We start from the raw sequence: 16,071 nt of genomic DNA, 5'->3' as shown, positions 1-16,071 counted from the left end.
CTTAAAACTCTCTTGAATACTGAAATAGAGATAATATTTTAGACAGTAATTTTCTAACACCACATCCTTTCATATTTAAAAACTGCGATACAGGCAGAAGCATACAGTGTTGGTTTACCGTACGTAGGTGATTTTCAACTGAGACTATGCGTTCGAACCCCGGTTGTAAAGCAATTTTTTAAAATATATCTATATGCATAAAATTGGTTGGTGATAACACTTTTTTTATAGAACAGGGGTCAAACGGGCAGGAGGCTCACCTGAGGTTAAGTGACACCCATGGACACTCTCAAGGCCAGAGAGCTCGTGGGTGCGTTGCCGTCCTTTTAAGAATTGGTACTTTTACGGCGTTACACCAAAAACACAACGGCGTATGTTAAGAATGGTTTGCAAAGAATCACTTGAATGGCAAATGCCTAGCCTTTAAGGAATACAATACTGTGAAGGTAGCATGCCTATTTTTATCACAACTGCCATGGTAACTCGCTTTTCGATATCTTAGTAGCGGTAAAGGACAAAGGTGACAGAAATTCTGCGTAGTTACAGCAGAGCGCATGCGCGCCACCATCGATCCATTGGAGCCTCCAACGAAACGGATCACTTTACTTCGCGACCACCAACTGGTGAGTATCATCGCGTAGATCCGGACCATTTTCATATCGTTCATAAAAAAAGGTGCATGTACCTTGCTGTGGCGCTAATCATTATAATTGCGAGTTTGGTCAAACTCCAAGTAAGTCTTTTTTATATTACCCCAATCCTGCATCTGTGTGTTCAAGTCCGTAGCAAAGTACTTACCTGTACCTCATAACTTCCATTCTTTGTTTGAATTTCTATCGCTTTTTATAAAACAGACTGTTAACAAAGAAATTCTATGCTTTCTGGTTTCAAGTTCTATTTTCAAAATTGATTTCCCTTAAAAAACGTACATTTAATTAATATGAGTATTTTATCTTACTACTCCATAACTTCTAAAATCTCTTTCAATTTCGTAAATCTAAAAAAAAACTTTACACGTCACATTGAACTTATGTTTATAAACTGAGCAACAAGTGACCATCTCATGACCGGAGACGTTAATCTCAATAGGATTCTCACTGTCCATATTTTTATAAAATATATGAATAACCGTTTGAAACATACATATTTATTAAGACAAAGACAATTCCCAATAAATGTTTTATAATTATTATTTTGCTATTTCCGGACCGACATAACTTCATTATATGTGCGTATCTTTGTATGCTGAGATATAAATTTAAATTTTGTACTTGTGTATTTAATCGATAAAATTTTGAATGTTATTGCGCAAGTCTTGGTGCCCTGGCAACCTAGCTGAGCCTAGACTTGCTAGGATCAGGGCTAGCACTTGCGCTGTGCACTATCCCAGAATTGCATACAGCGCAGGCTCGATTATTGATTTTGATGCAAGTGTACTTCGTGGCGTAGCGTCTGTTGCATTATTTATAGGTATCTCTACATAATGCCACGTAAGCAGAAATACTTAGGTGACATAAGCATTTAAATGTATATATTATAACTAATGTTTAGTCAATTTAATCTTTACTTATATTAAGAAGCTTTTTATTTATGTTTTTATCGAATAAATTTCAAAACTATGTAGAGTATTTCAAAAAAAATCTGCAATGACTATTAAGTAAATTTTATGCTTACATACATTAAACTTTTATATATACGCGAAAACCTTATTAAAAATTTCATTTTAAATTCTATATTATGCAAATTAATCGATCGCATCAGCTCATTAGTAAAACATTTGCGAACGTAGGTATGGCAGGATCGATACCTCATTTCTATTTTTACACCAATCATTACTCAGAACTAACATTTACAGTAAAGGAATTAATTTTAGAACTTTTTCGTACTATAACGTAACGAATACCCCTATAACTAAGGGTACCCACAAACTTTTTATCGGACTTTTTAAGCTTGCACACCTGTCTCAAACAATTGGCTGACTGCTCTAAAAAAAGGAAGATTACGATATTGCATATAAAAATTATTGCTTTTATACAACAGAAGTATTGAGAAGAGAAATCGGGTCAAATTCAAAATCAAGATTACCTGAAAAAATGTCTTTTAACAAATGAACATATCTGACTAAACTTTCGGCAGTGTGCGATTTATTTCTCAAATTAAAAAAATTACGTTATATTTAATGGATGTTATTATATATATATAAACCTTCCTCTTGAATCACTCTATCTATTTAAAAAAAACCGCATCAAAATCCGTTGCGTAGTTTCAAAGATTTAAGCATACAAAGGGACATAGGGACAGAGAAAGCGACTTTGTTTTATGATATGTAGTGATAACGAGATATTTTTGCATTAAAATGTTAATTGTAAAATAATTAGGTTTTAGCTCAGTCTTGACTACCCGATGTCGAATAAAATATATTAGTTTAATTGCCATTAAAAAAACCCTCCTTAATTTGTGTCTTAGCGTCTAGTGATTTACATTTTATAACAAATAGTTAACACAACAAACCCCACTTTTTGTTATAATATATCAAACTATGACAGAGAATTTGAGATAGGGTTTATCGATAATCTGTTAAAGTTATCGACTCGACTAGCGTAATGGGAGGACGTGCAACCCGTCCGCCTACGGGCGGCGCCCGCGCAGGTGTCACTCACAAGTCATACAAACATTGCCTTACACTACATTGATTCGTACTTCTATAATCGTAAAGGTTTCGAAGACATAATCCTTACTAATAATTATTTTTCTTAATGAAATTTCAGTCAAACTGTATACGAACCTTGTGGTCGTCAAATGTTTCAAAAATTTTATAATCATAAATATATTATGTAAATCATAAATAAAATAATATCTTAAATTAAAATAATCCAATCTAAATATTTATTATATTAATAGGTGATGCAATTTAGTTTTATATAATATGAACCATACAATCTAAATTTTTTTACAAAACGTTTCTAAGGAGCTGCAACCATTTCACCATGTTCCATATGACATCTTGAGTAATAAGGAATAATAAAATAAATTAAAAACAAAGATTTGTCCTCTATTTAAGCATTGGAGATTTTCTTTTTTTATTAATTTTTAAGTTTGTCTATTCCCTTGGGATTCTTAGTTATAGCAATATTATATATAGCAATATATTCGTATTTTTTATAGAACTAAAATATCCAATTTATTGCAAATAATGTGACAGAGATAAGTTTATCATAAAAACTTAAATTTATTATCTTAATTAGTCTACACTTTTAGACTTTTACAATTTACATTTTATTAATTACAGATAGCATTGACTTTTTATTAACCTAGAAATTAAAAAGCTTTTAATCGCTGAAGTTTTTGATTACATAAATTAATAAAAAAATATCGTAAAATTTTATACATATATACATAATTAAAGTTTTATAAAAAATCTGTCTAGACATTGGAAATAATACGTTATTATATTGATTCTTACTTATTAATAAAATTAAAACAATAAATTGAGATACAGACTAATGAAATGGTAACATATTTTCAATCTCATATCATATTTGATCAACATAAAAATACATCTAATCAGAATCTAAATGCAAAGCAGATAGCAAAGAGCAACTAATTAATTTAAAATTAATAACATATAAACGGAATATATGTAAGTCACAACATGACAATTTTACAAATATTGACTTTAATTCCTTGTAAACTCTTTCTCTATAAGGATAAAAACACACACACGATTCTAGCCGTTCTTTTATAAAATGACTTACAATGCGATTTCTAAGTCGTAGCTGTAACAACTCGTATCACTACATAGTATAAAATAAAGTCGCTTTCTCTATCCGTATGTCCCTTTGTATGCTTAAATCCATGAAACTACGCAACGGATTTTGATGCGGTTTTTTTAATAGATAGAGTGAAAAGATTCAAGAGGAAGGTTTATATGTATAATAACATCCATTAAATAGTGGAGAAGTACTGTTATTTTTGAGGTTTCTAATGTGATGTCGTAAATAATTAAATTTTTTCCGCTTACATTGCAAACGCAGGCTGAACCCTACGAGTTTTATCAAAATAATGTACTAAGTATTGTACACATTGAAAAGGTGTACAGAAAAGTCCGTGATAGTATATGTCTATCTCTTATGGATAACCCACAACAACTTTTTTTTGTCATTTACTTTTTACGACAAATAATGGCTAATTTTCGAAGCGATTTTAACCAATACAGCATTCATCCTTAACCAATTAAGTACCTTGAATACATTGTTCATTTAATATAGATCTATACAGCCCATTACAGCTTATTTAGCAGCGATCGAACGCGTATATTTTCGGAGCTTTCCAGCGACGGAAATAACAATACATAATAAAAATCATGCTTTTCATCAGCATTGCACCCGTGCGAAAATGGGGCGGGTCACTAGTTTGTCTATAAACAGACATTACTTAATTAAAACTCTACCCAACCAAGAGGAACAAAATATAAAATTGTATTCAATTTATTCGTAAACATTACACATAGTATAATTATTGTTTATTTACCGTGCCATAATTTCAATTTGCTTCACTAATTAATTATGGTACGCGAAGTATGAACTATGAGGTCACCAACCACCATACAGGCACCTACGTAATGACAATATATTTGTTTAGTGTGATAATAGATCATCGTGAAAAATTTTTTTATATAATTTAAAGAAATCATTTAGAATATTGGAGTTATTTAACAATTTATTAGAAACACTGTGCAATCCAGAAGGATATTAAAGGTACACGTCAGATTGAGCCCAGTAGACTAAAATTGGGACGGCTAATGGCGACGGGTACCTCGTTCGTTTCTCATGTAAATTTATTTACATGAGAAACGAACGAGGTATCACGTCCGTCCGTACGTACGAACGTCCATAAAACTACGTCTGAGCTAGCTGCAGTCTGCGGTATTAGTGATAAATCTGTATTAATCCACTTGAAGGAAATTGGGAAGATTAAACAGGTGGGTACCTCACGAATTGAATGAAGCAAATCGACAATACATTAACGTATTTTAGAATCATCGAATCAATACCTTCGATGATAAGTAGATCCTGTACGATAATCGGAAGACCATCAGCAATCAAAAGCTCATCGCAATAGCTGAACCCAGCCAAATCGTGCTAAGACATTCCCAGTACCTTGCTCCAACAGATTACCATTATTTTTAATTTGGATAACTTATTCCAAATATACCCATCGGCCGTGAGTGTCAATACAAAAATCTCTCGTTACTTTTCCATTTCGATACATACATTCGATTTCTATTTCATTTTCGCCTATATGTCGCATATGCCGGTATAGACATAACACAGTTAAACATTTACCAAACGTTTTACATATTATGTCACTAGTACTAATGACATAATCTGTCAAAACAAAAACGTGTCCCAATTAAAAGTACGATTCAATTAAAGTAATAACAATATCAAAAGACGCCGAAGGAAACGAATCTTTTGATACCATCTAAATCGCACAACCTACACGTCAAAATACAATAGGTTAATTTTTTGTACAAATAAAAACAATATTGTTATGTCATGTTTGGACGGTTCGTTTGATAGATTTGCATGATGATTTTTTATGGATTCAATTGTAAAGATCACCGCGAACATTCCATGTTTATTTCGGCGCGTGTTTTTAATCTGTGTATGTTCACGATAGTTCTTTCCTAGCTTGATGTTTCATAGTATTCGTATCTGTAGGCCCGCTAAGCCTTATGTATTGTAAAAATAAGAAGCAGTGTTATTTGTATTAGAGTATTTTATTGAAGGATACATTTGTTTAAAGAAATGTATAACGTTATCATTAGAATTTTATTTAAACATTTTAGTCCCTATCTTTAAATATCTTCGTTTTCCTGTAATAAAAATAAAATATATGAAAATATAATAACAAACCTCGGTTCTCGGTACTTATATAGGTATGCGGTTGCCTTAAACAAAACGATTCCATGGCAACATGGATCATAAGTTATCATTTGTCTTCAATTAATCCTAATGACTCATTTCATATCACATCTCATAAAAGCCGGGCGATTCTATATTATAGTAAATTTGAATAGTTCATGTCAATCCCTTATTTCAAACTTTACAAGTCGCAGCTTCTTGCATGTTTGCTTTGCCTTCGATGTCATTTGTTTCTAAATGAAAATAAAATATGTTAGCAACTTTATAAATTTACTCAAACTATTAAAATACTCAGAGCAGTTTTAAGAGTGGCTTTAGCTTGCAACTCTCATCCTTGAGGTCGTAGTTTGATCCCCAGCTGCAGCAATTGAATCTTTCTAAGTGTGTCATTAGCTCGGCTTGCCTTATACCCAAGTCGAAGGCGCGTGTGAGTAACAGAAAGCTGATCATGGAATCTGAAACCTACTTGGCTATAAAATACAAATGATCACGAAACAGATTCAGAAATTCAGACCTAAAAAGGTTTTACTGCCACTGGTTTATTAATGTAATTAAATATAAATATTATTAATTAAGCCCGTGCGACAGTTCGGTTATAGAATCCAGTCCAGTGGTATCACTCAAGGGGCAAGAGTAAACCCAGGGCAATTCAGAGTCAATACTTGAACTACTCCTGTGTGTATTCTTATTAATATGTTATTAATGTTTTGTGGAGTTCTACAAGTGATAGCACCTTCAATTGTTTTTGTTTTTTCAAATTCGTATCAGTAGCGGATATTTTTGATTATATCTTTACGTCATTGGTCAAATTCTCAATATATTGTTCCAGTGCCGAGATGCTCCACCTAAAGGCTATATTGTGTCTGATAAGCGTCGTCGGGATCATGGGATCGCGCCCCCCTGGTTCTTTTGGGGGAGAGGTAAGCACACGTGTTAAATTTTAGTACTAGTTACTATCGCGTTAAAAGTATTATTAGCCGTGTTATAAGTGTTATTATTCAATTTTTAACAATAGTGTTAGCTTTTATAAGTCAAATTTGAAGTAATACAGAATACGTAAAACCAGTGAAGTGAATAATAGTGAATCTAATCAAGCTATGAAGTGCCATGGCTGTAATAACGTATTAAATGTCGATCATTTTTTAAAGTGTAATAATTGCAAACGCAAGTTTTGTTATGAATGCCTTGATGTTGCTGCCGGGTCGACTAAGCAGCTCAGTGCTGAGCAACTGGCATCACTTAATTGTCCTCTGTGTCAGAATGTAACTCGGCGTAAAAACAATGACGATAATACTCCTGTCCGGCGGGGTCGCAATAACCAATCACCAAGCGCCTCCTCATATATAACGACGTGTAAAGAGCCGGAGTGTGATTTTGCTACGAAAACTTCTGCAGGCGCTGACTTTTCTAAGCAGCCGGTTACGTTGGACAGTATTAGCAAACTTATAGACTTGAAACTGTCCCCTGACTCATCGTTTATGCTAAATCTACGGTCCGCGCTTAGAAAGGACTTGAAGGATATGGTGACCGACGAGGTTAGCCGAGCTGTTGAGTTGGTAAAGGCTGACTTCACGACGACAACGGATTTTATCATCTTAGAACAAAATGATTTGAAGTCAAATATTGCAGACAAAGACAATCGAATCAGGGTACTCGAGACTGAACTTACGAAATCTCAAAACACGTTATCAAAACTCCAGAGTCGTTTATTTACAGTTGAAAAGATTTCACGTGACTTAAACCTCGAGATTCACGAGGTACCCGAAAGCAAGACTGAGAATCTGATGGAGTTATTCAAAAAACTCTGTGAGTGTTTAAATGTTGTGGTATCTGAGAGTGATGTTAAAGCATGTCGTCGTGTAGCTAAGATGGACTCAAACTCCAAAAGGCCGCGAAACATACTAGTTACCCTCTCAACGCAGCGTCAGCGTGATACACTCTTGTCTGCGTTGACTCGCTTCAATAAGTCCCACCCTGACACCAAACTATCTACTACCGATATTGGTATTGGCGGCTCGTCGTCGAGCAGGATATACTTGTCTGAACATTTGTCTCCTGAAGCTAAAGAGTTACACCATGCGGCACGTAAATTTTCTACTGACAAGAACTACAGGTTTGTTTGGGTGCGATATGGCCAAATTTATGTTCGTAAGGATGAATCAAGCCCGGCCATTCTAATTAAAAGTCATGATTCTTTCACTAAATTGTCTTAATTGTTATTACTACTACTAATTTGTTTGTTTATCATTGCTTAGTAAGTTACTTGATCAATTTTTGTTTTTATATACTGAATCACACGTTATTTCCACAATGATTAATATATTTTATCAAAATGTAAACAGAATTCGTAGCAAGTTAACTCAATTTTCTTTAAATCTGTTAAATTCTAACTTCGATATTATATGCTTGACGGAAACGAACTTAAATATGAGTGTTTTCGATGGCGAAGTTGTTGACGCCCGTTACAATCTCTTCAGACGAGATCGTGCGGATTCCTCCAGTGCTAAAACCGAGGGAGGTGGAGTTTTACTCGCCGTCCATAAAAAATACCAGGTCATCCGTCAAGCATCGTGGGATAGTGATATGGAGGATGTCTGGGTTACTCTTATTCCTGAAGCACGTGACACTTCTCGCATAAATTTATGTGTTTGCTATTTGCCTCCTGATATTAGAATTAACAAGCTTGAACTCTTTTATAGCCATTGCCAAAATTTACTTCTTAATCGTTTCCCTTCGGATAATTTCTTATTAATTGGTGATTTTAACACACCTGATTACTCTGATTCGATTAATCCCTCTCTGTCAATTTCCCCTAACCCGAGTAAGAAGCTCCTTCTACTAAATGAATTAATGTCACTGTGTAATCTAAAACAGCATAACTTTATCACAAATGCAAACGCTCGCTTGTTGGATTTGGTGCTTTCTAATATAGATTGTATAAGTGTCAATGAAACACCTGCATTAAGTTTGTTAGATAAAAATCATCCCGCAATTTTGATTACTCTTTCTCCGATTCAGATTTCTAAAGGGCTTCAACGCGCTAACATTAAACGGCTTAATTTTGCTAAATGTAATTTTGTAAACATTAAATCTGAACTCCAGTCTGTGAACTGGTCCGAAATCTTATCGTCCCCTTGTATTGATGAGTGCACCGAAGCTTTTTATGAGCTTTTATTTGAAATAATATCAAGAAATACACCAAGGTGTTGTAGCAAATTCTCATCTTATCCAGTCTGGTACAGCAAATCCTTAATTAAATGTAATAAAGAAAAAAACTTATATCATAAACGGTTTAAGAGGTTTGGGAATCCCCGCGATTACGACGTTTTCTCTTTGCTGAGGGAGAGATGCAAATTTCTTACCAAGATTTGTTACGACAAGTATATCGCATCCATCGAGGACTCGTTGGTCAAGGACATAAAATCATTTTGGAGATTTGTGAATAATCGTAAAGGCCATATTTCAGTGCCTCACACCATGACACTTGAAAATACTTCTGAGACAGACGGTCAGGGGATATGTGACCTTTTTTCGCGATACTTTGGTTCAGTTTTTGACGATAAAACTAATAAAACTATATACACTGACCAATCTGGTGCTGTAAATAACACGTATTTTAATATATTATCTGGCTTTTCTATTACGGTAACAGATATCAAACGTAAAATAGATAGTTTGGATATTAACAAAGGGGCAGGTCCTGACCTTCTGCCTCCTATTTTCATAAAAAGTTGCGGAAAGGAGTTGTCCATTCCATTATGTGTTCTCTTTAATAAATCGTTAACTAGTGGTGTGTTTCCTAAGCGCTGGAAAACTGCCCACATAATACCTATTTATAAAAGTGGTGATAAGTCCAATTGTAAAAACTATAGACCGATAAGTATTTTATCTTGCGCTGCTAAATTATTTGAGTCAGTGATGTATACTCATCTGTTCAGTCATTTTAAGCCTGTTCTTTCAGACAAGCAACATGGTTTTGTTAGAAACAGGTCTACGGTCACTAACCTTCTGGAATACAAAAACTATCTCTGTCAAGTGTTTGCCACAGGTGGCCAAGTTGACTCTGTTTACACTGACTTCTCTAAGGCTTTTGACAAAGTAAATCACCATCTGCTCTGTCATAAGTTAGCGTCACATGGTATCCACGGCAGTTTATATAGATGGATCTGCTCATACCTTGACTCTAGAACTCAGTTGGTTGCGTTAAAGGGCTTCATCTCTGCACCTATCGCAGTTACATCGGGAGTACCTCAGGGTTCCCACTTAGGGCCATTATTCTTCGTAGTTTTTATTAATGACCTTATTCAACAACTGTCCTGCAATTGTCTCTTATATGCAGATGACTTAAAAATATTTACTTCTATTACTAATTTAGATGACTGCTTAACGTTACAGCGTGATATCAATACCGTGTCACAATGGTGCAAGACTAACTACATGTATTTAAATATAGACAAGTGTTTTGTCATTTCGTTTACTAATAAACGAAACAAAATCGTATGGAACTACGTCATAGATGGTCAATTAGTTAACAGATCAGATGTTGCAAAAGACCTAGGTATCCTGTTCGATGACAAGCTTTCATTCCGTGCCCACTATAGTCACATCACGTCTAAAGCAAACCATCTACTGGGTTTTATTCTTAGATCCACAAAAGGTTTTAAAAATCCTCGTAGCACCTTGTACTTATACTTCAGCCTCGTAAGAAGTATATTAGAATACGGTAGTCCTATATGGTCGCCGAATTATAAGGTGCACATTGACGATATTGAACGAATTCAGAGGAAATTTCTCAGAATTTTATGTTATCGTATAAAACCTGGCCGGTCTAACTTAAATTATTGCGATAGACTCCTGAAATTTAAAGTTCAACCATTAGAATCCAGACGCATAGTCTTCGACTTAGTTTACCTTTACAAAATCACCCACTCCATTATAGACTCTCCCGAACTACTAGCTCACATTAGCCTTAACATTAGATTTAGTGCCCGTAGAGCTAACGAAGTCAATTTATTTTCCCTTCAAACTTATAAGAATAACATCTCTTTTTACAACCCTTTGACCAGGATGGCTCGTCAATATAACGAGATGGCAAAGAGCAACCACTTACTTGTGGACATATTCTGTCGTAACATCAATAAATTCATTAGTGTCGTTAAAGACATCCTCCATCGTGGGTTAAGTGCTGACCCTTGTGGTCTTGGTTAACGTTACGTTAAATTGGTGTCGAGGAACTTATTATTATTATTATTATTGTTTTTTTTTTTTTTACTATGTTACCTTTGTTAGTTATGAGCCTTTTATTGATGTAACATTAATTTTGCAGTGTGCACATGGTTTTACATTAGAATCCTGTTCATAACTATTAGTTTTAAGTTTATTTTTGTAAAGATTATAATGTGTTTTGTGCACCAAATAAATAAATAAATAAATAAATAAATAAATAAATATCGCGAGGGTTACCAGAATTTTTGAGTTTGATTTTTGGAAACAATAAATAGTATAGCACAGATATGTATACGTTACACAGATTTTAGGTATTAACTAAGGCGCAAAGTCAATGTCAAAATCAAAAATCAATTATTTTAATTTATTCAAATAGGTAACACAAAGTACACTTATGAACATCATAAAAATAAATATACCATATAGCCCTCGATTTGAGTAGAGAGTTTATACTCTCTGGCACACTTTTTAAACGCAATTTTTTTTCCAAAACACCAACGGAAAAGGGGCTCTTTTTTAAACATGTACAAAATCTTTCCACACTTATTTAAGTCCATAAAAGTGTAGTCTTTGCATTTAGGCTTACATAATACATATGTCTTGTAGGACCGCTACATGCTTACCGAAGCGTGGCTACATGAGGTCGTAGACCGCATGGGGAGGGACATCAAAGACGCCGCTACCTCCTTCCTTGATTACACCCCTCGCCAGCGTCACTATAGTCTACTAAACGCTAACGACGATGATGATCAGGAACAGATTGACTACGAGTCCCTTATTGAGAGCAACCCTAGTCCCAGCCTACGCGATCAGGAGCTTTTGCAACACAGGTAATATTAGACAATATAGTCCTTCTTTAATTATTAAAAAAAAACTGTTAATATTATATTTTTCTCGTATGTCCTATTTAGTTCTCTCTGGGGTCACCAATTTGTAACTGGTGGCGCTGGTGAAGGCGTCAATCGCCAAATGATCAAAACTGATGCAGTGCTGCCAGCTTATTGCAACCCACCTAATCCTTGCCCTGTTGGTTACAATGGTAAGTATTGACATATAAAAGATGATTTCTTAAACCCGTTTTTTATACCACATTTGCTATACTTAATTAAATAAATATACATCACTGGTATTGTAAAATTACATGTTATATAAAAAAGTAATCTTCAATACCTGTAAAAACCTTACATCAGATTTAAAAAAATTATAAATAAATGTCGTGGTTTAAAAAAAGGGATTTACTTAGTAGGTTAGGGTAAAGTAGTAGGTCCCAATAAAAAGTTATGATTCAGCTAAATAGGCACAGAAATCTCCTTACCTAATTTCATCGAAGAAGACTCGATTATTATCTGACATAGGCAGTTAAAGAATTTACTAAACGATTGAAACGACAATAAACGATGCATTTTTTGTTTTATTTAGAAGATCAGGGCTGCATAAAAAAGTTTGAGAACACAGCAGTCTTCAGCCGTGAATACCAACTGTCACAGCGATGCATGTGCGACGGTGAACACATGTTCAGCTGCCCCAACGAGCCGTCAGACCTGGATATCCACTTCCCTGACCATAAGAACCTCGTCGCTAAGAAATTCATTGACGAAGTTAGTGCATCCTATTTATTTCAACAAATTAAAGCCATCTTTCAATTTATGGGTGAATTAATGGCGGCCCGTCGAAAACACCCAGCCTGTTATTGCGCCTATTGAACACAATTTTCTATGATTTTCGCTATTTATTTTTATCTAAATATGTTTACATTTAGGTCAAACCTGTGGTAGCATAAGGGTCATTGGGATAATACTCATATTATATAATGTTTTAGGTGGAGAATCCTTTTTTATTTGGTGAACGTCTACCTATAGCTGCGAAAAAGGGATTCGATGTACATGTCTACTAAATATAACTTTTATAGTAATTGTCGGACTCCTGATATATTTTGTGAGTCGTTCAGACATAATATCGGTTAAATATATTATGTGCAGTTTATATAAGTCACGTTAATTTTTAACTCGAAAAAAATTTTTAATTATTATTTATTTATTTAATTTGCCGGTTTAAATGTTTAAATGGAAAAGGGAAGATACTTCCTAATTACATAAGCACTGTAGTAATATAGGCTGTTTCTGTTTTATATAGGTAACAGAGGAACAAACTGTACTTATAAATCTTAATATATCCATAGAAATATATCAAGGAGTCGCAATTAGTGTTTCTAATAGTGTTTACTGTCTTAAGATAAGATATAAAATTTTATTGATGTCTATAAAAGTCCTAGCAACCTCATGGAATAATTAATTTAGGAAGATATTTTAATCATCTTTATAAAAGCCTTTTTAATAATTTTAGCCTTATGTAATAATTTTACAAGATACAGTTTATTTTTACTCGCTATTGTTTAAACTAAGATTCATCTTCAAACTACATACATATAATGAACTAATTTTCGTTTTTTTTAATTTTTGCTAGATTGTGAAATGTAAAAATGCGGCGATCAACATTTAATAGAATATTTAAATTTAAGAAAACTCTAGGCCACAGCTGAGCAAACGTTAAAGTCATTAAATATTAGAAATGGGCGTCTTTAATTATTGTACAGAATATCGTAATGCCACCCCATGGTAGTTTAGGATAAGAAAATTGTATATTTTGGGCACGGGAAAATTAAGTATAGATTAAATAGGAGGTAAGAAAAAAACAAGCTGTTTGATTGATATAAATAGAAAAATAATAAGTACTAATAGTTTTACGGACAATTTTTTTTTACTAGTTGAAGGGAGTTATCCGTAAAATTACACGCGTACGTCTAGTTTTACAGGATTTAAACGCGTTTAATTATAACCACTTAAACCTTAATTAAATGACGGACCGTTTGCGTCTGTCATTAAATTAAATATTTAGTTGAAAATAATTAAACGCCCTTAAATACGTTTATAATCTTATAATAAATTTCTATTTATATGTTCTATAGTTCATGTGTCATTTTTCTAGTCCTCTTTAACTGAATATTTGTCAGCTAAAATTTGTAGGTATTTATATTTTTATCTCACACTTCATATTCGTCAGTAAAATTAATTAAAACAAAAAATTATATATGTGCTAAGTCAATGTGAGCTCTCTTCTGTACAACCTTATACTTTACATAAATTCTAGCTTATTGAATGATATACGCACATACAATAATTAAGTTATATGTAAGTAGATCAGTTATACACATGTAACCAGTTATTCTAAATGATTTAGTAATTTCAGTATGTAATACTATTTATAATATATAATTATAATAAGGATATAATTCCCATGCAATGGGCGTAAACCAATGGACGGCATTAGTTAAGGTAAATATGGGAGGGACTAAATAAAATGTAAAGGCAAACTTGTTTTTACCCCATTAATTTTAAACCTAGGATTAAATTAATAATAATAATAAAATTAGGGCTTCGGAAACTGATTTGATGTAACACGGAATAGTCGTATAATGAACCTTACTGATTTGTTATAAGGTACAGTACACGCTGATCCATGTATATCAAATACAGTGTGAAGCATATATGCACGTGAAATAATCACGTTAGGTAGGTAAAGGAATGTACATAAATTTCCAAAGTGAAATGAGCGTCGAAAAAGAGAAATAACGTAGATACTTTAATCCGAATAAAATAGTAGTATATTATTATAAACATATAGTAAACTTATTGATAATTTGATTAGAATTTAATTTCGTTATTTTTAATTGCATTATATTAAAAATGGTATTTTTGTAATAAAAGACAAAAATGAAAAAAAAAATATTATAAGGTCTATTAACTAATCAACATTGCTATACGATGATTAAGTTTCGTATTTCGTGGACTGTTTGAAAAAACAAAAGCACGCTATACAAAAATTTGTATGCATTAATATTTATTAACTTTAGCTCGTAATATTTATAATTTAATGTTTAATTTGTTTTGTAAATAATGTTTGAGCGAGCTCAGAAGTGCATTCTGTCTAAGGTATTAACTTATAAATTATAATTAACCTACGTATTCAAAAAGCTATATGTATGTTAGGCTCGAAATGACGTGGTGTAATGTAGTATATTTAATGTATATAGAAAATATTCCTAGGTATAAAACAGTGAAAATTGAGTTATATTTAGTAATGCTATGTAATTTATTTATGTGTATTTGTTTCATAATACCCTGGATATGTGTCTTCCTTAGTGTTAACAAGAATATAGATAGTTTATAACAGATTTCTACAAGTTGTATATTCTGATACTTATTGAATTTGGGTAATTTTCATCACGCCCGTATCACCCTGGGAAACTAAATGTTTTATACGTATATAAAGAACTTTGACGTAAACTTTTAGTATATTTGATCAGATTTATTACTTTCTTTCTGAATATTCAATGAATTTGTTACATTTTTATATACCACACTGCATTACGTCCATCATTTTTATTTCTCGGTTTATGCTCATGTCTACATAAGACGAAACGATGACAAAGTTTCATCATCGGACGTCGAGGCAGAATACGAAATTCCACCGTATCACCTCGACGTCCGCCGTTCCACAACTGCGCGTTTCTCGAGGCAGTTTTTGCCGCGCATCACCACTTTGTGGAACCAGCTGCCCACCGTTGAAAAGAGCGAACAAATTCTTAAAACGCCGGCAACGCACTCGGGAGCCCTCTAGCATCGAGAGTGTCCATGGGCGGCCATTCTATAAAAAAAATGATGACGAAAACTTTCTTGGTGATATTGGAAGTTCCAACGCACCGAATGAGGTTTCTAGAACCAAACTACACCTGGACATTTTCTGTAAGAGACAGAACAGCGTGTTGTTAAATGAAATATTACATCCACTTTATTTTTTTTTAAGAATTAAAACTCTCCTAAAGTGTACTTGTGAGCATACTACCGTCATTGTCACTATC

General features: G+C 33.4%; 1 protein-coding gene across 2 annotated transcripts; it reads left to right on the top strand.

Annotated features, from left to right (window-relative positions):
• Positions 1–616: 616 nt before the first annotated feature.
• LOC110998429 (neuroendocrine protein 7B2) lies at positions 617–15,757 on the top strand. 2 transcript variants are annotated; one of them, XM_022267082.2, is made up of 6 exons: positions 617–733; positions 6,757–6,847; positions 11,760–11,983; positions 12,065–12,192; positions 12,573–12,751; positions 12,973–15,756. In XM_022267082.2, exons 2-6 carry the CDS (start codon positions 6,764–6,766, stop codon positions 13,045–13,047), a joined length of 690 nt encoding a protein of 229 aa, XP_022122774.1. In that variant the 5' UTR covers positions 617–733; positions 6,757–6,763; the 3' UTR covers positions 13,048–15,756. The 2 variants fall into 2 exon arrangements, with proteins under 2 accessions (XP_022122774.1, XP_022122773.1); XM_022267081.2 differs by having other exon boundaries at positions 12,573–15,757.
• Positions 15,758–16,071: the final 314 nt, after the last annotated feature.

This window comes from Pieris rapae, chromosome 9 (assembly GCF_905147795.1).
Source record: "Pieris rapae chromosome 9, ilPieRapa1.1, whole genome shotgun sequence".
Lineage (NCBI taxonomy): Eukaryota > Metazoa > Arthropoda > Insecta > Lepidoptera > Pieridae > Pieris > Pieris rapae.
This window is presented reverse-complemented; position numbering and strand designations above follow the sequence as displayed.

Coding starts and splice junctions, on each gene's coding strand:
- LOC110998429 (XM_022267081.2), top strand. CDS start 6,764: ATGCTCCACCTAAAGGCTATATTGTGTCTGATAAGCGTCGTCGGGATC. Junction 6,848..11,759: donor CTGGTTCTTTTGGGGGAGAG/GTAAGCACACGT, acceptor TATGTCTTGTAG/GACCGCTACATGCTTACCGA. Junction 12,193..12,572: donor TTGCCCTGTTGGTTACAATG/GTAAGTATTGAC, acceptor TGTTTTATTTAG/AAGATCAGGGCTGCATAAAA.